This window comes from Nomia melanderi, chromosome 8 (genome assembly GCF_051020985.1).
Source record: "Nomia melanderi isolate GNS246 chromosome 8, iyNomMela1, whole genome shotgun sequence".
NCBI lineage: Eukaryota > Metazoa > Arthropoda > Insecta > Hymenoptera > Halictidae > Nomia > Nomia melanderi.
In genome coordinates this window covers 14,963,044-14,986,209 of record NC_135006.1, presented here as the reverse complement: position 1 = coordinate 14,986,209, position 23,166 = coordinate 14,963,044, and the positions used below count along the sequence as shown (strand labels likewise).

General features: G+C 44.4%; 2 protein-coding genes across 2 annotated transcripts; both read right to left on the bottom strand.

Annotated features, from left to right (window-relative positions):
• Positions 1–800: 800 nt before the first annotated feature.
• On the bottom strand, positions 801–15,293 carry shd (cytochrome P450 family 24 subfamily A member shade). The gene is made up of 11 exons (XM_076369832.1): positions 14,847–15,293; positions 8,344–8,487; positions 6,503–6,652; positions 5,100–5,298; positions 4,609–4,796; positions 3,525–3,723; positions 3,282–3,444; positions 2,193–2,359; positions 1,842–1,920; positions 1,568–1,765; positions 801–948 (listed from the first exon to the last, which is right to left on the bottom strand). The coding sequence occupies exons 1-11, from the start codon at positions 15,265–15,267 to the stop codon at positions 832–834; spliced, it is 2,025 nt and encodes a 674-aa protein (XP_076225947.1). The 5' UTR covers positions 15,268–15,293; the 3' UTR covers positions 801–831.
• Positions 15,294–16,739: 1,446 nt separating this feature from the next.
• On the bottom strand, positions 16,740–21,338 carry LOC116423806 (putative aarF domain-containing protein kinase 2). The gene is made up of 11 exons (XM_076370022.1): positions 21,186–21,338; positions 20,493–21,106; positions 19,570–19,805; positions 19,038–19,102; positions 18,862–18,986; positions 18,668–18,782; positions 18,475–18,592; positions 17,682–17,903; positions 17,356–17,586; positions 16,984–17,100; positions 16,740–16,923 (listed from the first exon to the last, which is right to left on the bottom strand). Exons 2-11 carry the CDS (start codon positions 20,884–20,886, stop codon positions 16,747–16,749), a joined length of 1,800 nt encoding a protein of 599 aa, XP_076226137.1. The 5' UTR covers positions 20,887–21,106; positions 21,186–21,338; the 3' UTR covers positions 16,740–16,746.
• Between the last annotated feature and the right edge of the window lie 1,828 nt (positions 21,339–23,166).

Below are 23,166 nucleotides of genomic sequence, written 5' to 3'. Positions count from 1 at the left end.
TAATCGCTTTGGCAAACGAATGGCTCGCACAGCGATACGTCAACGATCGTTACCCGGTCACCTACGGATTTAGGGCAAATTTCTTTTACGCGAACGATAGTCAAACGAAACGCCTTCGCCGTTGTCAAAAAGAGATAGACGATAGAACGTCGCGTCGTCGTTTATAATCATACACCTTCGGGCCAACACTTTTAATCGTATTAACACAAGATGCGCGACGGCATCGCGCGTACCATTAATATGATTATAATAATTCCTTCCAGTCTCTTAGGACGCATTTACAACTATGTAATATATGTATAAGTGTACTAACTAAACGTGTACGACGTATGTAAGTTTCACGGCCGGCGGCACGCAAGCTGTGAGCCATGACGATCGTTAGTAAATTAACGAATTGAATAAACGTAATTTAATTTTTGTTCGAAGCGAGATTTCCTTCTATCGGGTGTCGTCTGTCGAGACGCGCGTCGGGCCGTGGTAAGTGACGTCAGAACGAACAGAGAAATTCCTCGTGCGATCACGCTCTCTCTCTCTCTGGTTTCATCGTTTATCGTTATATTAGCAAACAACGGATATCTACATACAATATGTTACACAACGTAAACGCAAAGAGTGTTTCCCGACACGCTCGCGAGTTTCTCACGCGAAAGCAAAACCGAACGAAGAGCTCGCGTGAACAATTAAATATAAATACTAATACTATTTATATGATCCTCGGTGTAACGGTGAATAGTCTTCAACGAGAGTCTGTAAACGAATGTTCGAGAGTATCCTAAACGGATCGGACCACGGAAACCAACGGAGGAGACAAAGGAGGAACGTCCACGTCGTTTACGCATTCTCTGTACGGTCACGGAAGCCCAGAGACACCGGACTCTCCGGCGCAAGAATAAACTCGAACTGCAAACCGAGCTCTTCCTCCACGACAATCTCGAATTCCCGGATGATCTAGGGAACAGAAGATTCGTGATACACATTGGAGCAATTATGGTGCCACTTGGGTCACAAGTGTAGTAGAACTTTGGTTGTCCAAAGTAATTGGAACCAAGGTGGTTAGGATAATCAAAGGGTACAGCTATCCAAACTAATTGGGATCAAAGTAGTTAGGATAATGAAAGAGTATAGTAGAACATCAGTTCTCCAAACTAATAGGGATCAAAGTAGTTAGGATAATCAGAGAGTAAAAGTAGAACATTAGTTATCCAAATTAATTGGGATCAAAGTAGTTAAGATAATCAAAGAGTACAGTAGAACATCAGTTCTCCAAACTAATAGGGATCAAAGTAGTTGAAATAATCAAAGAGTATAGTAGAACAACAGTTATTCAAACTAATAGGGATCAAAGTAGTTAGGATAATCAAAGAGTACAGTAGAACATCAGTTATTCAAACTAATTGAGATCAAAGTAGTTAGGATAATGAAAGAGTACAGTAGAACATCAATTACCAAAACTAATTAACGATGTTCTAGGCACTCAAACGCACAGTTCAAATATTCAAACCATAAAACGAACTATAATCGAGGTTCTACTATAACACCGTCTCATAAAAAATTATATAATACAAACCTTCGCCAGAATAAGCTGCAACGCAAGCTCTACGAAACGTTTTCCCGGGCATATCCTCCTACCCGTCCCGAAAGGCGCGATCAGCATGGGCGAATGAGGGGCGACAGGTTTCAACCACCTCTCAGGCATGTACTGCGCCGCGTCTTTGAAATTCTCTTCCTTCATGCCGGCTATCCATGTGTGCAGTATGACCACGGTCTACGATACAGGCGAAATTACCATCAGGAAACGTGTTCCATAGTGAAATACGAGAAATGGTACCGTGGCCACTCACCCCCGCGGTAAGATGATAATCACCAAGATCGACGGGTTCGTCCAGGATTCTGGCGATGCAGGTTGTCGTGGGCATGACGCTGAACAACGAGCAATGAAATAAATATAAATTATCTGGCAGTTGTCGCTAGACCTTGGATCTTTATGCAAACTGAAATTTTCGACATATAGAATACAATGAAATAATTAGAAAAATAGTATGACTATTATTTTTCTAAAAATACCAAAGGTATCTCCATTATGTCACGTGCATTCTGTGCAATTCGTCACCTTCGAATATTCAATTAACGCATAAAAATCCGCGGTTCACCGATGCGAACGAAAGCTCCAAAGGAAAAGAAGATAAACACACCGAAAGGATTCGGTTATACAGGCGCGTAGATACTTCGCTTTCCGCAAATCCTCGACGGTCAGATCGCAGCCGGCCGGCGCCAATGCGTACGCCTCCTCGTAGAGCTGGGCTTGCACCCTCGGGTTGCGCCCGATCAAGTCGAACAGGAACACCAGCGTGTTTCCGAGCTGCGAAACCAAATGAAACGTGGCAAACGTGTGCATACAAGGATTGGACGAAATTATAAGAACAAAACAAATCCTCCATGATATGTCATGGAACTTTCAAACATCCCCCATACACGTTTTCATTGAAATCGAAAAGTGTCTATTGATTTAACAGACTATAAACGAATTCATATCGTTAACCCTTTGCATCTCGAGAGGCGACTCACCACTTGATCTCATACAGTGAACCTATAACATTTCATACTTAACGCTAAAACTACCATGCCCGATGTCTTCTTTTCGCAGTTATTAGAAAGGTAACAAACGTTTCTTTGAGAAATTATTAAAGAGATTCATTTAACACTACGCAAATTGAATGGTAAATCAATGAAAGTCTGAACAGACGCACTCTTGGAGTTTCTATAGCGAAATTTCCAAAAGTCAATTGAACTGCTCGGTAGTTTTAGTGTTAATATTATACTTTATTCATTTAAAATAAAATATCTCCCTCGATGTACGCGATTACTCTTCGAATTTCACAAAATATCGTCTTTATCTCAGAAAATGTTCGAATGTGTCTAGTGAACCGAGTGCACAGGGTTAACCTTTAACCAGTTAACTGTGTTTGGTGCTAAACTCTTAATGGTGCTAAATTTTTCAGCGATGAATTCCTTATTTCTTCACATAAACATGTAATTCTCCTCTATTTCGCTGTGATCTTTCATTAAAGTATACTCTACGCGCATTCAACGAGTACACGCTCCATTTTTCCAACTAAACTCCACAGTTAACTGGTTAAACGCTGCTGAAACTCTTCAAGTGTCCAGCTACTAGTCCCAGCTGTCGAACGCAAAATCCTCTAGGCAGTGTCTCCATTATTCGGCCCAGTCTGTAGAGTTCCGTGTACACCGTAGAAAAATCGAGGGAACGTCGAGACGCTCACCGTGTGAATGCCAGCCGCTATGAAATCCACGATAGCAGCCTTTTTGTCCCGCATGTCGAGACTCTTCTGTCGTAAGATGGACTGGAAGACCGCCTCCACGGACTCGTCTTTCGCGTCGTCTCGTTTCTCGCGTATGGTGGCCTCCACGATCTCCGAGATGATGCTGGAACAAACGAACCACGTGAGCCGAAACCTTTCCAGTGGAAATTCCTCGTGCTAGAAGAGATTCGCATGCGTCGATACTTGTATATCGTGTCCTCGCTCTCTATCAGCTGCTTGTACGCGGACGTCGGCAGCAGCTTCCACAACGGCAGGCCGTAGAAAGCGTCGCGCGACGCGGTGAAATGGACCCGGACGGCTTCCGCCAATCTCGTGGTGGTCGTCGAGTTGGAGTCGGGCTTCAGGAAGCCGAGATGGCGGCCCAGGATCAAGGTGCAGGTGCCTTAGAGGAGAGAATAGAGAACAAAGAGAATTAAAGGTTGTCACGACGTCGATCGAACCGATTGGCGACTAGGGGTGTGCGGCTACTCGAACATTCGGGTCGATATCATACGATCATAGTGTCTATTCTAGTAATAAATATTCTACACTGTCAGCTTTTCATCTCTTCCTATTTCTATTCTTTTATTCATTATTAATTCTACCGTTAACTATTTCTTATTAGCACACAGATATGACGCTGTAATCTACCATTTTACCATTTAGCGAAACGCGTGAACTTTTCGAAGTTCTTATATCGTCTAACGTGACATTTGTGATTCAGTAATGGTACATGTTCATAGTATCTATTCTAGTAATATTCTCTACACTTTCAGCTGTTCATCTCTTCCTACTTCTATACCTTCTTCCTCTTCATTGTCTAATATGACATTCCAGCGTAAACCAGTAATGGCGCGCATCAACGCGTCAAATGTTCATCTCAACACGTTAAGCGCCATGTCAGTCACCGGTGACTGACGCTCCTGAATGACTAAAAAACAATCGTAACATACAAGGCAACCGATGTGAAATAAAAATGTAAGGCAACTAAGTTGATAATAACGCAAACGTTGCAACGCCAAACAATTCATAATTATCCTACTCTTCTTTGCTACAAAAGAAGCTCTATGGGAAAACGCTTAAGATTTTCGTGGCGCTTAACTAACTCGAAACGTTAAACAGTCCATCCAAAGAGCGAAACCCTATGAAAATCATCGTTCTCAGGAATCACCGATAAATCTACATCGCGCTCGTCGAAAGCAATTAACGCCACGGAGCACGTGTAACGGCGCAGAAATGTCGAGGCAGCCGGTCACCCCTACGCAAGCGAGCGCAACTCGGAGCTTACTTTCCAGTCCCATCTTGTAGGCGAGCTCTTCGAATCCGGTCACTTTGTAGCCAGTTCTCCGTCGACGAATTAAATCAACGAAGGAGTCCGCGACGACGTTCAGCGCCGGGAAGAAGCCAAGGACAGTGTTGGCCCCCGTCAGCTCTGACGTAAGTGCGGTCCGAAGATCGTGCCACTTTTGCCCCTGTCTATCGAACCGTTCGTTCGTTCGTTCGTTCGTTTTCATTCTTTCGTTCGTTCATATTCGCTCGTTCGTATTCGTTCGTTCGTATATTCGTTCGTTCGCACACGAACCGACCGAAAAACTCTCGGCGATGTTCGCGCGTCGAAGTCGCAATCGCCGTTTTCGGGACGTTAACACACAATTGTTGCGGACTAGAACGCGTCGAATCGACGGAACTCCGCTCTACGGGATAGAGAGCGTAACGTGTAACGTTAAACCCGACCTCGACTTCGACGCTCTCTGCCGTTGTTGTACCCCGATTACTCACTCGTTGACCAGCCCAAGATTCGTGTAATGATCGCGGCGGGTTTGCCGATAGTGGGATATCACCTCCTGCGGCGGACGCAGCGGGAACCGGGAGCTTTGCCTTAGGAGCGCTTCGATGTACGCCCGCGAGAAGATGGAGATCACGGGGTAGTTCCATAGCGCCTCTTCCTTGCACAGCGGACCGTACCGTTGATTCAGATCTATTCTTGAATTAGAAACAGCGGGTACTGTTATGAAGTATACGAGTTACGAATTAGAGGTATTGGCGATAATAAAAGCGTTTAAGAAATTTCGGGTTTACGTATTAGGTATATTTAAAATAATAACAGATTGCCAGGCATTTACGCGACCATGGCCAAACTTATGTGTACGTGTAGCACGATGGGTACTGACCTTAGAATATCAATGTACAATCGAACATCGCGCCGGTAGAAATATGATGCACGTCGATGCTTTGAGCACGGAATCCGTTACCGTCAGTTATGTTAGTTAAAGAGTGCGAGGATAGCATCGTCGCGAGAATACGAAAAGCACTGCATAGCGACGCGACGTTAAAAAATTTCTTTGAGGTGAAACGGTTTATTATAGCCGATAATACAGCTCCTGAGGACAGGAGCATTGTTCAAACAGTCGAATCAAGAAATAGATTCAGCAGCACGAAGACTGAATTGTAAATCGATTGAAGTCTCAACATCTCAGTATTACCGGAGCATAGAAATTATTAGAAAATAATTATAACTTATAAGACTAACGTTGAATAGAAACGTTCAGTGAGCAATTCGCTAAGGTAAGAATTCTGCTACCGAATAGCTGATAACTTCCTTTTAATCTTCGCTGCAGAAAGAATAGACGCGAACGCTGTTATCCGTGACAGTCGTGTTAACGCGGTCGCTGCCTAGAATTTTCGTTTACGTGTTACCTTTCACTGGCAGCAAAATAGAAAACAGTTTCATTTCGCGAGCAATGTTTTATATAACAGATGAATTATACAACTGTGAATCGTTATATTATAGTTTCCTCAACCCTTAGCAGTCCTATGTCGATTTTACTGCAACCTCTACCCATTTTAACCATTTTTTTCATATTCATTTGTACCACAATTGCACCATTCAAAGGTACACATTTCAATGACTCCCAAATAGCGTCATATTAAGCTGCTCTCGAATCAACTGACGTCGACGCGAACCTCAAAGCGAGAAACCAAAAGCACATCGGACCGCAAGGGTTAATCTACGAGCTTTATATAACTTGTATTATACAACTCCGATTCATTCTATCCTTTCCACATTCCCACTATAATACAATACCCCATAAGCAATTCAATTTCCTACGGGAACCACTTCTTCCTTTCGCGCCACCGACGATAAGGGTTGATTCTACCACGGCGACGGCCAAACCGCTTACCTTTGTAGGCTTCGTGGATCTTGTTCAACCGATAGCAACCGAAGCGGGAGAATATCCACCTGGTGCCGAGGATCGGCAGGGAGTACGGGCCCGGCACATCGGACACCGCCTTACGGTGCGCCACCCTTCCGTGTTTTTCCTCGGCGGGAGCTGCGAACGGACGGAAAAAACTATAGGTGCTCGAAGGTTTCGCGCGAGCAACATATTTCGCGTTCGGTCCTCTTTTGCACGGTTCCCTTGGGTGCCAACGGCGCGCGCGCGCGCGAGCGCGCCCGCTCGCAAGAAAGTCGCTTCTAAGGTTGAAGGACGCGGGAACAGCGCGACCTTGTCGCGCATAACCGCGAGCTCTACGCTTAGAAAGGAGACCGTGACCGTAAGCGCGGCGCGGCGTGCCGCGGGCACCGAGTCGCTTCAAATTGAAGGTCAAACGCGCCTCCGAACACGCCTCTGCGGCTACAATTTTCTCACTTCCCTCCCCTTTGTCCTTTCACTCTGTCTCTCTCTCCCTCGTCCGTTTTCGTTCGGCCGAAGACGTTATCGCGGGGAAAGCATGCGGCCGCTCGCTCGCGCTCTCTATTCGTCTCTGACCCCGCGCGGACGCGACTCTCCGCTCGATCGTGCAGGTTATGTCCAAACGGCGACGGACGATTACAATTTCAGTGTTGCTGGTGGCGCGCGTTCCTCTGATTTTCACCGACGTTCCCCGAATCGTTCCCTTGCGCGGCGAAGTTGTCGTGTTGTACTTTGCAGGCTGTTAACCCTTTGCACTCGGAAGCTTCTCGGTAGTATTCGAAATTTTTTGAGGCGAAGATGATGTTCTTTTGAAACCGACTCGAAGGGAAATTGTAAGTAAATCTAGGAACGAAGTTGTTTCACTCGAATATTTCACGTACGAGGCATTGCAATAGAAGATCGACGCTAAATATCAGATTTTATAGTTTTACCGCGTTAAATCAAGTGGTGACAGAGTCACCCCCCGAGTGCAAAGGGTTAATGGATGGGTATACTGAATTTTGTTGAGGATTATACAGAATATGCACAGAGTTACACGAGGAACGACTTAGCGGATGACCCGAAGCTTTAACCCTGATCTTGCATGACAAAAGAGCATTCAACGCGCCACCGGTAATAACATATTCTGAATGAAAAATAGTAGTGTACTACTTCTCTGACGGAAATCAGCTCAAACGTAAGGACTTGAACTAGTAAGCCTTTATCTTTCAGTGTACTCAGTGGAAGATACTAAAAAGCGGCAGGTCGTGAAGTTATAAGAACTTCGTATTTAACCCTTTGCACTCGGAAGGTGACTCGGTCGCTACATTTGAAACATGAAAACTATAAAATCTGATATTTAATATTGATCTTTGTACAACGCCTCGATACGTGGAATATTGGAATAAATTATCTTTCTTCAATGTACTTACAATTTCCTTTCAAGGGCAGTTTCAAAGAATATCATCTTCACCTCGTCAAAAAATTTCGAATACTCCTAATGATAAATTTCCGAGTGCAGAGTTAACCCTTTGAACTCCGTAGGCTCCAATATTGCACCAGTTATGATACTATAAAAATTAGTACTTCCAATTTCCCTTCAGGTGCAGTTTCAAAGAATATCATCTTCACCTCGTTAAAAAATTTCGAATACTTCTAATGAGAAACTTCCAAGCGCAAAGAGTTAAACTATTATCTTACACGGTAGAAAAATAAACGTTACGAACTTATGGAACGCCCTACTAAAACACTACATTGCAACGTACATCATTTCCGAAGGCGCTTGCAGTTCCAAGGCGCCTCCACTTTCTGGAGACGCGATCGTTTCGCCTCGTTTCCCCGAAACTCACCGTTCTTCTTGTGAAAAGTGCCGGTCCAGAACCACCAGGCGGGCCGGTAGCTGGTGGCGAGGATCAGGATCGTCAGGAGCGCGGCGGCGATCACCTCGAACCAGGCGCTGGAGAGCAGCATCTCGACGCGCTGCGGCGAAATTCCTGCGGGAACACCAAACGAAAATTTCCGTGTTTATCCGGCTGGGGAACGGTTCCGGCGAACAACGGCTCGCGCGGCGCCCACCGGTTTCTAACGGCCGCTCGCCGGGACGGACTGTTCTTATACGCGGCGCGTTATCGCCGCGATAACGGAAGGTGTCGCGGGCCCTGGCAAAGCTGGGAAATTCGCGGAGGAAACTGCCGGTTCTCGCGGATCGGGAGCGAAACGATTTCCATGCCGGCCGGCGTAGAAGAAGAGGGAAGAAGAGAAGGCGCGAGAAACGCGCATAGGTGAGACGCCGCGCAGTGCGGCCGAATGGCCGTCTTCTGGACAAAACTCGGGAACTTCGAAAATACGCGCGATGGAAACGAATGATTTCGATAAAAGTTGTAGGGTATAGAGTGAAATGTACGCTGGTTATGTTTTCGGTTACGTTTTGGGAGATTATGGAGCTTCTTTAGTAGCAATGGGTATTTCGCGGTATTCAGGCGTTGTATAAATAGATTTGATCTGTAGGAAATTGTTATTTTTTAGATGAGAATCATTTTGTATGGTAGAGATTAGTTAACGATATGTTGGTAACTAAGTTTCATTATGTGAATAGTTGGTTCAAATCGAATGTTTTAAAATAGGTTTCTATACAGTTCATTTACCGTAAGTCCAGTGTTAATATTTAAAATAAATTCCTTTGTTGTCGGGTTTAGTGGCCAGAAACAACGAGAATTCTTTTGGCAGTGTAAATATCACTATAGCGAGAAGAATTCATTTGGCTCTGCAAAGAATGCAATGACAAGAATCTTTCTAACCGTACAAACACTGCAATAATAACAATAACAACAGATTCCCTCGTGTAATGAAACTACAGCAACTATATGAATACGAAGGAAGATAATAAACAGATTAACACTAGAACCACCGATCATTTAACCCTTTTCACTCCAAAGGTGCCTGGTAAAAGGTAAGATTGTAAAATTCCGTATTAAACATTAAGTCTCGAGTAATCTGTCGATAAGTGAAACGGGGAAATAAAATACCATTGTTCCCCTTATTTTGCGAATAGATTCCTTATCAAGTTATTTTTAAAAAATGTCAACTATATCTCAGAAATAAATAGAATATTCCCAATGACAAATTTCTCGAATGCAAAGGGTCAATACAATTAATACATAATCCCGAAAATAGTATAACAGATTTCCCTCGGTTTCTTCGGATGTCCATTCGAAAGCTCTATCATCTAAGATATTCAATATTCCTCAGATACCAGTATTTACCAAATAAGAAAGCTAAAAGCATTTCGACCGGCACGATAGTTCCATTAAATTACACCAGATAAATTCCGCCACCGTCACTCGATTCGCCGTTCGAACGGAAACGACGCGAACCGCGAATAATCTACGAATATCCTATTCCATCCACACCGAATCGCGAACGTACTATCGTGTCGCTTCCCTCGACATCTTCCTTCCCCGCGGAGCAGACCGATTCGGCTAATTAGAGTGGTGGTCCCGTCTAACGAGCGAAGCCGCGAACGAGCGTCGAAGAGAAACGACGACGAGCCGCCGCTTCTGACTGACTGGCCCAGTGTTATTTATGGACCGAGGTTCGTTTATACACACGCGTATTTACAGCGCGTCGATAACGCGTGTCGCCACGATGACCCGGCTGCCCCCGCGTCGACTCGCTAATCTCCAAAGCTGTTACACGGATCGGAGAGAAAACGCTCGCAGGCGCACGGCGTGCGTGCTCGCCTCGGCGATATCCTCGCTGCCCGCGGGGGCATCGCCGCGCGGCCGCGCACCAACAGAGATCAACCGCGAAATTACACGGAATTAGACTAATCGACCTGCCGGCAGCGGAATTTCGTCGGGGAAATTAACGGCGCTTTCCGCCGCGCCCGTGTTCCTATCGCGAACGCTCGAACAACCGCTAAACAAAGGTAAACAAGAGGACCAGTTTCGCTGGCAAACGAACGGAGAGACGAACATCGAGGAATCGATCGATCGGTAATAATATAGGAATCGTACAATCAACCCTTCGCGAAGGAAGAATGTTTTTCGTTTGACAATTCTATACTTTCTAATTAGATGCAGAGAGGATTCTTTAAAATGAATGTAAGAGATCACGCATAAATTAGGGAACGAAGCTGTTTCCTTTCAATAGCTCACGCATTGGTAGTGTACAAAGGTTAATGGCGAAAGTTTGTAATTTTCCTGTATCGAATCGTCGTCTCTCGAGTAAAGGGTTAACCCTTTACGAACGGAGAATGTTTAAACTATAGAAAAGCTTCTGCAGATGCTGGATACTGAATGCTCAAATCCTAGAAATAAGGGAACTACGTACCGATTTCTTGCTGTTCAGATAGTTACATCATTCGTTTGCTTGGTGTTCGAAGGGTTAATTCAGTTATTCGATCAGCTTATAGTAGGATTAGTATTAAATGTAATCGAGCGACGATGAAACGAGAAACTGAAACGAAGATTACGCGTTCGAGTACACTCGCGTTCTCTTCGAAGCAGTGAAAAACGCGATTGCGAGCTTTAAAAAACGTCTCCCCGCTGTAAAACGATGCATCGTCTCGTTTTCTGACATCATCGATGATTATGCCGCGTTATACAACTCGAGCTAGATGTCGGATGCGTGAAATATACGTTGGATATTCGGTTTTCGATACCGTATTAATGTCGCATCCCTCGCGCGGCCCGGTCGCTGCGGCCCTGTCCACGATTTTGTCGCACTTCCGAGTGAGTCCGAGTGCTCGTTTTGGTGTCGTTGGGATCGGCAGGGTCTCTGGTTTACGATACGAAAAGAATTGCCCGCCAATTCAGATTAATTCGCCGGCGACACGGATTCGACGGACGCGGCGAGGCGCGTCGAAAATATTTACGCGGACGACCGTCCTCCGGCGTGAGCGCGGCAGAGGCGCGACGACGGTTCGGCAAACAGAAGCTCGTGCGTGATATCTAGGAATGCTCCTGATTAATTGTGTGCCGAGATAACGGAACGGCAGAATGTCGCCGTCAGATTGAGCCACGCGGAGCTTGTCGCCTCCTGCTCTAACTCTAATAGCGAACGGCCATCGCTTCGCGGCTTCTAGGGGGCGACGCGACCACTTCCACGGAAATCCAAAGTTCACAGTCGACTTTTCGCTGCGAAATTATCGAGCGAACTTTCGAAGCCGTTCGAAACGAACGGTTCGAATCAAGCTCGAACGCGCACATTCGCTTCGTCAAATTGAATTTCAGGTTTATAAATATACTCGAATAATTTAACATAAATTTCTGAAAATATTAACAGACCACGGGGGTCACCGGTCAACTAAATTCAATTACTACAGTTCATTAAATTAAACGATCGTTCGCAAGTATTTCTGTAGTACGAATACTTAACGAAGCAGAATTCAGCTAGATGTGTAATATTAATCATTCCAACGGATGATTTATCACATTTTCTCTATTTCCTGTATTTTGCTCTATGGAACCGGTCGAGTATAATAAAAGTTACATTTAATTTTTACTTTGCTATGTCATTTTCATTATCGGTAATATTTCTTGCTTTTCAATCGAGTATCCCATTGTTTCCTTGAAACGTTGTCCCCCGCTTCGAGGGGAACGGAGATTCGTCTCTCGCGCGTACCAGATACTAGGAATGATTTACCGAAATGTGACCGCTGGCGAAAGTCGTCGCGAACATTCCTCGAATAATCATCGGGCGGCAAATGCGTTCGTCAAACATCGCGCGATAAGCGCGGATCTACCGTTATATTGATCCTCGGCTGTTCGAGTTATTTCTGACACGCGAAAATAAATGTGTGCCGAAGAAGCCGCGCGTATCGTTTAGCGTGTCGTCTCGTTAGGGTGCCTTATCTGTCGGTTGATTGAATATTTACGTTACGGTGATTCGTCGCTGAAGTTAACAATCACTTCCCTGCTGTTCGACAGAACTCGGTTAACTGTGTCTGACGAGTATACGCGTCATCTTGAAACTCTTAACGGCGCTAACTTTTTCAACGATGGATTATTTATTTTTTCAAAAAAACACGTAACTCCTCTTTGTTTCCTACTTCGAAGTCACGTATCAGTATATTGGCGTCTTGTCGATTTATTTCATTCTGCACTCAAAATGGCGAATAAATTTAAGTAATCAGTTAATTTAAACAAATCGCGTACAAAATATTCAACATTCTCGTAACGCTTAACGTGTTAACCCTTTGCACTCCAGAGGTGACTCTCGCCACCTGATTTCACACTGTAAAACTATGAAATTTGATATTTAACATTACACCTTACATAACGCATCAATTTTAGAAATATTCAAATAAAATAGCTTCGTTCTTCAATGTACGTATTTCTCTTCGAGTCAGTTTCACAAAATATCGTCGGAAAGTGTTCAAATATTTCCAGTGAAAAACTTTGCGGTGCAAACGGTTAAACATTTTCGACGAGATTAGGAACAGTTACACGCAACGGTTCACGTTCGCGATTTTACCGGCTTCGAAGTGAATTTTCCCGTCGAAGCATCGAACGAACCGAATTTCGTTCGACGCAGAGAGATCTTAGCTTTCCGGTTTCAGTTTCGTCGAGAAAACCGCCTCTCGGCCGCGCGAGCGATTCGACGAGCGTCGATTTGGCGGTCAACGTGTTAATTATGCGATCGCGTAGCACGCTCAGCTTTTCGTCGACATTCAGTACATTCGTCGTCGGCCGACGCTGTAAATGTAAATTATTCCTCTTTCCCGGTGCGCAAAGCGACGCCGGGGAACGAGCGTTCCGGGGGAGACTGAACCCGGAAATACGAGATCTCGTCGAACTTGCATGCTCGCGTGACAAGTAACCGAGCAGCTTACCAATAAACAATATATATGTATATATATATGTATATATACGTACATGCGCGTACTCGCACACGCGGGTTTAGCAATGATTTATTCATCCTTAATCCCTCGATAAACCGGAGAAGTGGTTAAAACGATGAGGACACGAGAAAAACGTGCGTGCTCCGTGGAAACGGAACGAAGAAACCAACAGCGGAGATACGTAAATATAGATACAAAAGAGTAGAACGAAAGTTACGTTATCACTGGATTCGCAGACATTTACTAGAAAGTTTACTATCGCTTTCAGAGAAGCTCGTCATTGAATTTTGTCTCATTTCGTATTTGTAATCGGTTAGAGCTATTTATCGTTAATAACGTAGTAAAATGAAACACTAATCTAGATTTAGTACAAACCATACAAACTGCTGATAGGAACCATAACGTTTCATTGAAGTTCAACGCCACTCAATGTCATTTACGTCTGTTGAACCATACTAGAAATCTTCGCCTGTCTGACAAGGTACCGCAGAGGTTAAAACGTTAATAAGGTTCAAACGAATGTTTATAAAATTCGATATAAATGAAATCGACGCGTTTCGTGTACCCGGTGCTAAGACAAAGCGAGGAATCGAAGGAGCGCAAGAAACAACGGCCGTTCGGAGGAACGCGAAGCGAGATTAATTCAAGCGTAGTGTAATTAAGCGCATAAACTCCGAGTACGGTAAACTGTTCGGTTCGTCTAGCTGCGCGATTTCGCGGAATTTCAACTGACCCGCGGTAATCGGACGCGGTTTCAAGGATCGATAAGATATTCCCCTTAGAGTTTAAAGTAACGCGTACTAGTCCGCATCGTCCTTGAACTTTCTTTCCGAACCTAACGGTTTTGATATTGCCGTGGCCGGCGGGGTGTATATGATTAAGCATATTCTCCGCCGACTCACCGTCGTAAATTGAGCCTCGAATTCAATTGCAATTGCTCCCTGCAAGAGTAAATAGAACAGGATTTCACGTCTATGATCCCCGTCGATGATTCGCCGAATTAGACCCCGACGGCGTGCGGATCTTTCGTTTCCAATCGAATACACTCGCCGACTATTTCAACGATTACACCTTCGAACGGAGCGTTCGATGGATTTATCGATTTAATATAATTTTCGAGCGATGTTCCATTAATACTATCGTGAAATTTAATATTGGCATCACATCGAACGGAGAAACCAATGGATATCTATATAAACGTCATGTTCGAGCGAAGAAACGAATTTTTGGAAAGTCGGCGAGGCTCGTTCTCCGTTACGGTGGCAAGCGTCGATAAAAATAAGCCACAGCGTATTCTATTATTACGCTGTTGATGTTGGATTATCAACATCAACGGTAATCAGCATTGATAAGAGAGGAATACAAAGTCTCGGGCCCGTAGCCGACCGATGTCGGTTGACATGTTCAAACGCTGTTTACGATACACGCTCCGGCCAAATATAACCGCGCGCTACGAATGCTCAGCTGAGACTGGAACATTTAGCAATAATGAAACGTTCTTGTACTTACGGAGGGTGAACGTAGTCCGAGAGACGGTTAAAAAGAGACACCAAACGCTGCTGCGGCCGTCGTTGTCGCGGATGGTGATGGTGGTAATGGTGGAAGCCGTGATGATGATGATGATGATGATGATGATGGTGGTGGTGGTGGTGGTGGTGGTGGTAGTTGTGGTGGTGGTGATGGTTGGTGGTGGTGGTGGCGGTGATGGTAGCGGTGGTGGTGGTTGTAGCGGTGGTGGCGGCAGCGGCAGCGATAGTAATTGTACTGATCGAATCGGTACCGGTGGTAGTGGTGGTAGCGCAGGCAGTAGATCCAACCGTAACCGATAAGAGAAATTCGACTGTAACGAGTTGGAATACCAAAGAACGCGGAGGAGCGCGGGGACAACATAACAAAAGAATACGAGTCGAACGTTCAACGTTGATTTCATTAGGAAATTCTAACAAATAGTACCGATGAAAATCGACGTCGCCGAGAAACTCGCAACTGCGGCGACTACATTCGGGAGGCAAGAACAGTGGCGAGACGAATCCCGGACAGGAGCGGAACGAGGCGAGATGAGGTGCTGGAAACGGAACGGTACGAGACGAACGTTGATTGCCGTTAATCGGTCTGTTGTTCAGCTGTCGGTGAATCGATTTCGGCCCGATCGAGGACCGACAGCCGTCCGTCCGAACGCCGAGCGAGCTTTCGCGATCGGTCCGCCTCGAGTATCGACCGGGAGCTGAAAGAAGTGTCCGGAACGAACGTCAAGGGCCCGGTCCGTCTCCGGTCGTCCACCACCACTCTCGGAGACGAACTTTATTATCTGTCCTGTTAGCTGTCCTCTGTTTACATGCGCCGCCGTTCCCCTCTCGCGCCTCCCGTTCACGTCGCCGGACTCTGAACACCGCGACCGAACCTCTTCGGCTCGGAGGGGAGTAGTTTGACATCGAGTGGGGATCCGAGGAGCGAGAACGAACATACGATACGGTCGTGAGATGGCGGTCAAGATCACGGTTCCGACCGCGCTTCTGGTTCTGGTTCCGGTTTTGCCTTTGCCGTTGGTTCTGATTCTGGTTCTGATTCTAGTTCTGCTTCTTCCAGCGCGGCGAACGAATTTAGGAGAAGCGATACGCACACTCGGCGCATCGTCGCTATCAATTATCGCCCAGCCGACGCGTTCTCCGTGTGACTTTTCTTCTCGGTAACCTTACGTCGGTGCGAGCATCTTCCTGGTTTCTGTACAACGGACTCGCGTCGAATAATAATCATCCTTCGAGCTCGCTGAAATGGTAGCCTTACGTTCATCGAATCGATTGCGAACGTTACGGTCGAGTTAACGATCGGACCTCGAGAAATGTTCGATTCCGATGTTTCCCGAGAGTTCTTCTCGCTTGACAAAGGGCGAACTCGACCCGCCGGTTGTCGGGTACGCGTGATACACGTGATACACGTGGCACACGGGGCACACGTGGCATACCTTTACGAGAGTAAAGTGAACGCAGCCAGAAAACACGCCCGTACAAGTCACGCACACACCTGCGGCCCGACGCGCGTAGCCGGCACACCGAAGATGATCGGGCAACGTTGACCAACCAGGAAACGATCACGGATAACTGGTCGCTCGCCGGAATTCTGTCCGCGGCGATAACACGTTTCTGTGGTCTGTTTTAAAATTGGAATCCTCCTTGGAACTCGTTTAACGCTGTGCCATTAAACCAGGAATTTTCTCGCGCAACACCGACCGGCCGAACGTACTTCCTGAAACCGGCGAATCGTTGAAGGATAGAGGGAACTCCTCTTTCGTCCCGAACGGTTCCCTGTCAAGAGAGAACGTCGCGTTTCCTTTGGAGCTTCTTTCTTACAGCTGTCGCGTGTACATCGGATCCGATCAGATCACATTCGATAACACGTAATATCGTCTCGATCAGGTGAAAAGGAACGGTAAAACCTCCGTGAAGATGTCGATGTTCGGGTACAAGTTACGGCCGAGGCCCTCGATCATCGCCATACTGAGGATCACGCTGCTGAACGAACCGTCCTGCTTCACTCTGTGCCGAACCATCGCGGAAAATAATTCACTGACGATCGTGGTCACGTTCATCTGGAAGAAAGCTTCTATTGAACTCGCCGGAAATTAGGTTATTCGGAAGCATAACGTTACGTCGGTTCTGTTGCGCAGGTGATCGTCGACGATGCCACGCAGCGTGTTCTTGAAACCGTCGGGATCGGGACACGTATGCGAGCTGTGCTCGAGGATGTGCTCCGCTGCCAGTTCACCCTGAAAATAGTTGAAATATAGTAAAACCGTCGAGATGTAAATTTCAATTTTGAGAAGATCCGTAGTATATTAATAATGTAATGTAATATTTTCTTTAGAGAATCTATTGGATCGAAGAAAATATAGTTGAGGAGACCGTCAGCGAAATGAGCTAGAAAAATGAATCGTTCAAAGCGTTCACCTCCGTTGGCTGGCTGTTCCCGAATTTTAGAACGGTTGACTAGTTTCTCAAAAATGGCTCAATTAAGCACTTACGTTGCCCATTAGCACCGAGCGAAACACGTCTTTAAGATTCCGCTGACATCGGTCGTCCAATGACACAACCAATCCGCAATCGAGTATGATCAGACGTGGGTAAATTGTCCGGTGATCGCGATCGATAAACCTCCAAAGCCAAGCTCGCATTCCTCCGATCGATTCGCGCTTCGTCTCGACCAAGATGTTGCCGGGATGTAGGTCGCAATGAATGAAATTGTCTCGGAACACCTATAATCATCAACGTTGTTACTTGTCAGCGTCGTTGTCGTTGCCGTTCTCGTTTCCATTTCGTTTCGTTCGATTAAAACCGATCGGTTGCCAACCATCTTCAGCATCATCTTGATTCCGATCTTCGCCAGTTTCTCCTGTAGCTTGTCATCTTCGTAACCGACGAAGTCCAGAATGGTGGAGCCCTCGTGAAAGCTTTCCACGAGTATCTCGCGCTGCGTGAAATTCACGTACGGTTGCGGGAAAACGACGTCCTTCTTGCCGGAGAAGTTTCTCGAAAATTTCATTAGGTTACCGGCTTCCCGATTCATGTCGACCTTCGTCGATACACAAAGGATTATTAAAACCGTCGAAGCAGATTAAAACTGAAGCCGTGAATTCCAAAATAGCACGAGATCGATCAATGTTTCAATAAAATCAATGTCTCTTTTCAGCTTCGTTCATTGATTTATTACCTGTCTTGTTTATTAACCCTTTGCACTCGAAAGTTTTTCAATGGAAATATTCAACACTTTCTGACGAGATGTAGATAATATTCGTTGAAACTGATTTAACGATAATTCATAGATAAATCAAGCAGCAAAAGTGTTTCATTTGATTTTACAAGAAGTTTGAAATATTAAATATTCAACGTTATAGCTTTATTGTATCGAAGCGGTGACTGTCACCTCTCCAGTGCAAAGGGTTAATCAGTTCAATATTAATTTCCGAAATCGAAGGAACATCGATTTTCCTAAAAACAATAGAACAACCTGCGATAAACGTCCACGAGTCTAGTGTTAAGTAGATCCAAGTGACCCGGGAACTTGGGTAACGTTGAAAGGTAGATCTGCTTTAGAATTCACGACTCGAATCGCGTATCCTATAACTATATCCTAAAGGAGTCACTTGATTCTCCATTATCCGTGAGAACTCGTCGATGCAGTCAGTTAGGCTGAGCCAGTATAATTCCGGGACAACGTACGTTACGCATTTGCAGACGCCCCTCATTATAGACAGATCTCTCCTGCGAAAAGAAAGTAGAGAAAATAGAAAGGGTGTCTGCGTTACATCGCGACACAACTAGAACGCTACGTCGCACCTCAATTGCTCCTTGATTCCGGGATGCAATATTTTGATCGCCACCGGTTTCAGCCTCGAGCATCGCGGATCCTCTTCCCGAATTCCGCCCTCTCCGCGGTCGTTCATCATTCCATCTAAAATTTCACGCGTAACAATGTTATACGCGCCGTCGGGAATTTCACCGTAACGCGCGCGCGTGTCATATACATTTACCGATCGACGTGATCAACGATCCGAGCCTCAGATACTCGATAACTACGGGAAGATTCGGTTTCAGGTAATAAACGAAAGCTACAGTTCCGTTTCCATTCGAACTGTTCATCCGTGCGTCGGTCGGTCGGTCGGTTTATCATAAGACAGCGAAGCTTTCTAATTTACTTTGAACGAACGCCGGTATCCGTGGGTTTTGCGTCGCCTCGACTCGAGCATTCAGATCTACCCACGCCTTGTACACCTATCGGTCAGGCACCAGCCGATTCATCGAATAAGCGAGTTGGTTGAATGTATAAAAATTCTTGCCGACTCAACGGAACGAAAGAAACGGTTTCTTTCGTTTAGAGCATGGAGATTTTCAAGGAAAATTTTAAGAGTATATTAATCAATATTATATATATTGTATTATATGTTCGTATAATATTATAAGTTAACCCTTTGAACTCTGTAGGCTCCAATACTGCACCAGTTATAATATTAAATATTTTTTTAATTTTTCCACAAATCCGAATTTTGTATTTTTCATTCTCGCTAGGGGTACTATGAAAATTAGTTGCAATTGCAGTTAGATTACAAAACCCTCTGAAGTGCTAATAATAAAAATTTTATTTCATTTAATTCCTTTAACTTAGCTTCAAAGATCTTTCATCGAAATCGGCAAGAATTTCTGCACACACCCGATACTCGTGCTCGGCGCACCGTTTCTACCTGTGCGCAACATCCGGATCCGATAGGCGCTTCCTTATTATCAAATTTCACGAATATCTTCCTCCAGCTCGAGCCGTAAATCGATTTCAGCAACTGCTTCGTGTAAAACCAGGAATGCGACGAAGCGGTACGCTGCAGGCGCGAGAGCGTGCAACAGATATCCTCGGGGAATATATCTTTGCGCGTGGATGCCCATTGGCCGAACTTTATAAAAATCGGCCCGAGAAATTCGATGCCTGCAATTGGTAACGGTCACCGCGTGAACGAAAGTTTTCACGGAAGTTCGGTTAGATTCGTGTAGTAGTTCCAGTTCACTAGTTCCAGTAACACCAGAACTACCGAATTATTCGAAACGGTCCATTCCTGTCTTCTTTTTACAGTTACTGGAAACGTGCAGATACTTCTTTGAGGGAATATAGTATAGTGTAGTGTAGTATTAGAATTATGAGTAGTATAATATAGTACAGTATAGTATTAGAATTATGAATAGTATAGTACAGTATTTAGTATTAGAATTATGAGTAGTATAGTATAGTGTAATTTAGTATTACAATTATGAGTAGTATAGTATAGTAAAGTGTAGTATTAGAATTATAAATAGTATAGTATAGTGTAGTGTAGTATTAGAATTATGAATAGTATAGTATAGTAAAGTGTAGTATTAGAATTATGAATAGTACAGTATAGTATAATACCATAACACAGATATTGCGTTAATACAAGTAACGTTCAGAGTTCACCAAGTGAAGCAAGTCAATTGAAACCTCAGAAAACGCATGGTTACACGTTCCACGAAAGAATTTGAAACAGTCAGTTTAAACACTGCATACTTCTAATACTAAGAACCTCGTTTCCAACGAGTTCTACGTATCGTCTTCAAAAATCTACGTCCATTCGAATATTTACGTCGCACGTGTAATTACCTTTCAAAAGAATACTCGGGAATACGTGACAGCATGTGAAACGTGTGATAAAATACGCGGCAGCCAATCCAATAACAACAGATCCTATCACGAGAATCCTTGTCAATACCAAAACAGCATTCCGTATTGCGCCGAATAAGTTTTCCTGATCCTTGTTCGCCGTCAACGTGTCGTTCTCGTGAATTCGATTCATCGGTCGACGACCGGGATGGTAAGAAAGAATCAAAACTGTTTCAACCGTCCGTTCCGAACCCTCGCGATTCATCCTGCTCGCGGCGGTGCAACGCTGAAGTTGAATCGTATCCACGCATTTCCCTAATTGCCGATTTTCTCGTCTATTCAGGACGAATCTGATCGCACGAACCAACCTAGGGAAATTCGAATGAAATCCCATTACCAGCCGTTGGTTTCACCGTGCAAATAGGCGACCAATTTCCAGAAATACACATATATCGAATCGAATTCAAGGCGTCGATTCGATTCGAGAGGGAATCCGATATCCGATCGTGCGATACTTTCTATTCGTTATAGTACGAGGTAATTAAGTTAACCATGATTATGCACATGAATCGATCGTTTTTCTTCTGTTTCGGAATCTACTCGCACGAACCAACCTACGGAAAATTGAATGAAATCCCATTACCAGCTGTTGGTTTCACCGTGGAAATTATAGGCTAGTAATTAATAACTGACAATTTCCGGAAATACACAGATATCGAATTGAATTCAATTTGAAGATTCAATTCGAGAGGGAATCCGATATCCAATCGTGCGATATTTCGTCATAGTACGAGGTAATTAAGTTAACCATGATTATGCACATGAATCGATCGTTTTTCTTCTGTTTCGATGACACTGCTCGACGAATATACTTCGAATTCCTCTTACGGCAAGAATACGATACTAATCCGCTAGTAGCTTGAACAGTTTCGCTGCAGATTGCGCTACAGTTCCACTTGTAGCAGTGTCGGTAACGTAGATCGTGGATAAAGTCAATTTCGGTTGATATTTGAGATTGTTTTAGTATTCAAATTACTTGAAAACAATTATAAGGAAACTGATACCGAATGAAAATTCTTGGTAAAGTTAGTAATTAAATATTAGTATAACTTAAGAACTGTTATGCCAAATCATTGACGCGTTCACTGCTACGAGAATATTCGGCATTCCATACAACGACAAATTCTGAGAAATTCCAGTTTCCGAGAAAGATACAAACATTTCAAAACACATCCGCTAATTTTAGCTACGAGCCGCCACTGAATAGAATATAAATTCCAATGATTAGTGCGCACAAAATGAAATATTTTCGTATTGACCTGCGACCCATCGTCGGTCAATTCCAGGAATTTAATAATCGCTTGACCGGCGCGATGATTATTATGAACGCGTAGTTACCATGGGTCTTCCTAAAAATCCTTCGTAATAGGATTAAGAATGCAACCCATTTCGCGGATGTACGATACCCCAAAATTCCTTAGATTCTTTCAATAGTTACAAAGCCGCAGGTAATAACGGCGGGGACCGGTAGCGAGTACGACCGGAAATCATCGAATATCGCCGATAGGGGACGAAAAATGCGAAACAGGAGGATAATGATTCAAAAATTTCAGTGTTAGTTCACCGTGAGTCGCCGTTCGCGAAGGAGCTCTCTCCTCTCTCGTCTCCTAGACAAGTAGTCGTCTCCTAGACAAGTAGTCGTCTCCTAGATAATCAGTAGTCTTCGCGCAGTGTGGACGCCGGGCTTCTTATGGCTTCATCCGGTTTTCTTGAACAGTGTTAGATTTTATTGAATAGTATTGGACAATGTTGAACAGTGTTGGAATTTATTGAAAAGTATATTGGACAATGCTGAACAGTGTTAGACTTTATTGAAAAGTATATTGGACAATGTTGAACAGTGTTAGACTTTATTGAAAAGTATATTGGACAATGCTGAACAGTGTTAGACTTTATTGAAAAGTATATTGGACAATGCTGAACAGTGTCGGAATTTATTGAACGGTATTGGACAATGCTGAACAGTGTCGGAATTTATTGAACGGTATTGGACAATGTTGAACAATGGTGGAATTTATTGAAAAATATACTGGACAATGCTGAACTGTGTTAGACTTTATTGAACTGTACTGGACGATGTTGAACAGTGTTTGCCAGTATTGGACTTTATTGAACTTTATTGGACGATGTTGAAGAGTGTCCGTCAGTATTAGTCAATGCTGAGGAATGCTGAGGAATGCTGAGGAATGCTGAGGAATGCTGAGGAATGCTGAGGAATGCTGAGGAATGCTGAGGAATGCTGATGACTGGTCATCCAGGATAAACCACACATCTCAGTTTGTTCGGAGTTCTGTGCGGATTGTGGCAACGATCGGTGAGTCGCATGCTTTCTTTTACTCCGGTTACCGATCATGTCACAGGGCGAAAGGTCCGTAATGGCACCGGTAACTGGTAGCACTATTTTAGTAGTTTTTGACTTTGCGAGTACAGTGACCTCGGATATGATTTATACCCGAGAGTAGTGACATTTCTCTATGTGTTTCTTAGATAGGATAGGGTTTTCTTGTACGTCGCGTTTAAAGTTATAGAATTTGCATTAATGTGATTTGTTATTGAATTGCAAGAAGTTGTATAGTTTCGTATTTAATTATTAAATATAAATGTTAAGGAAAGT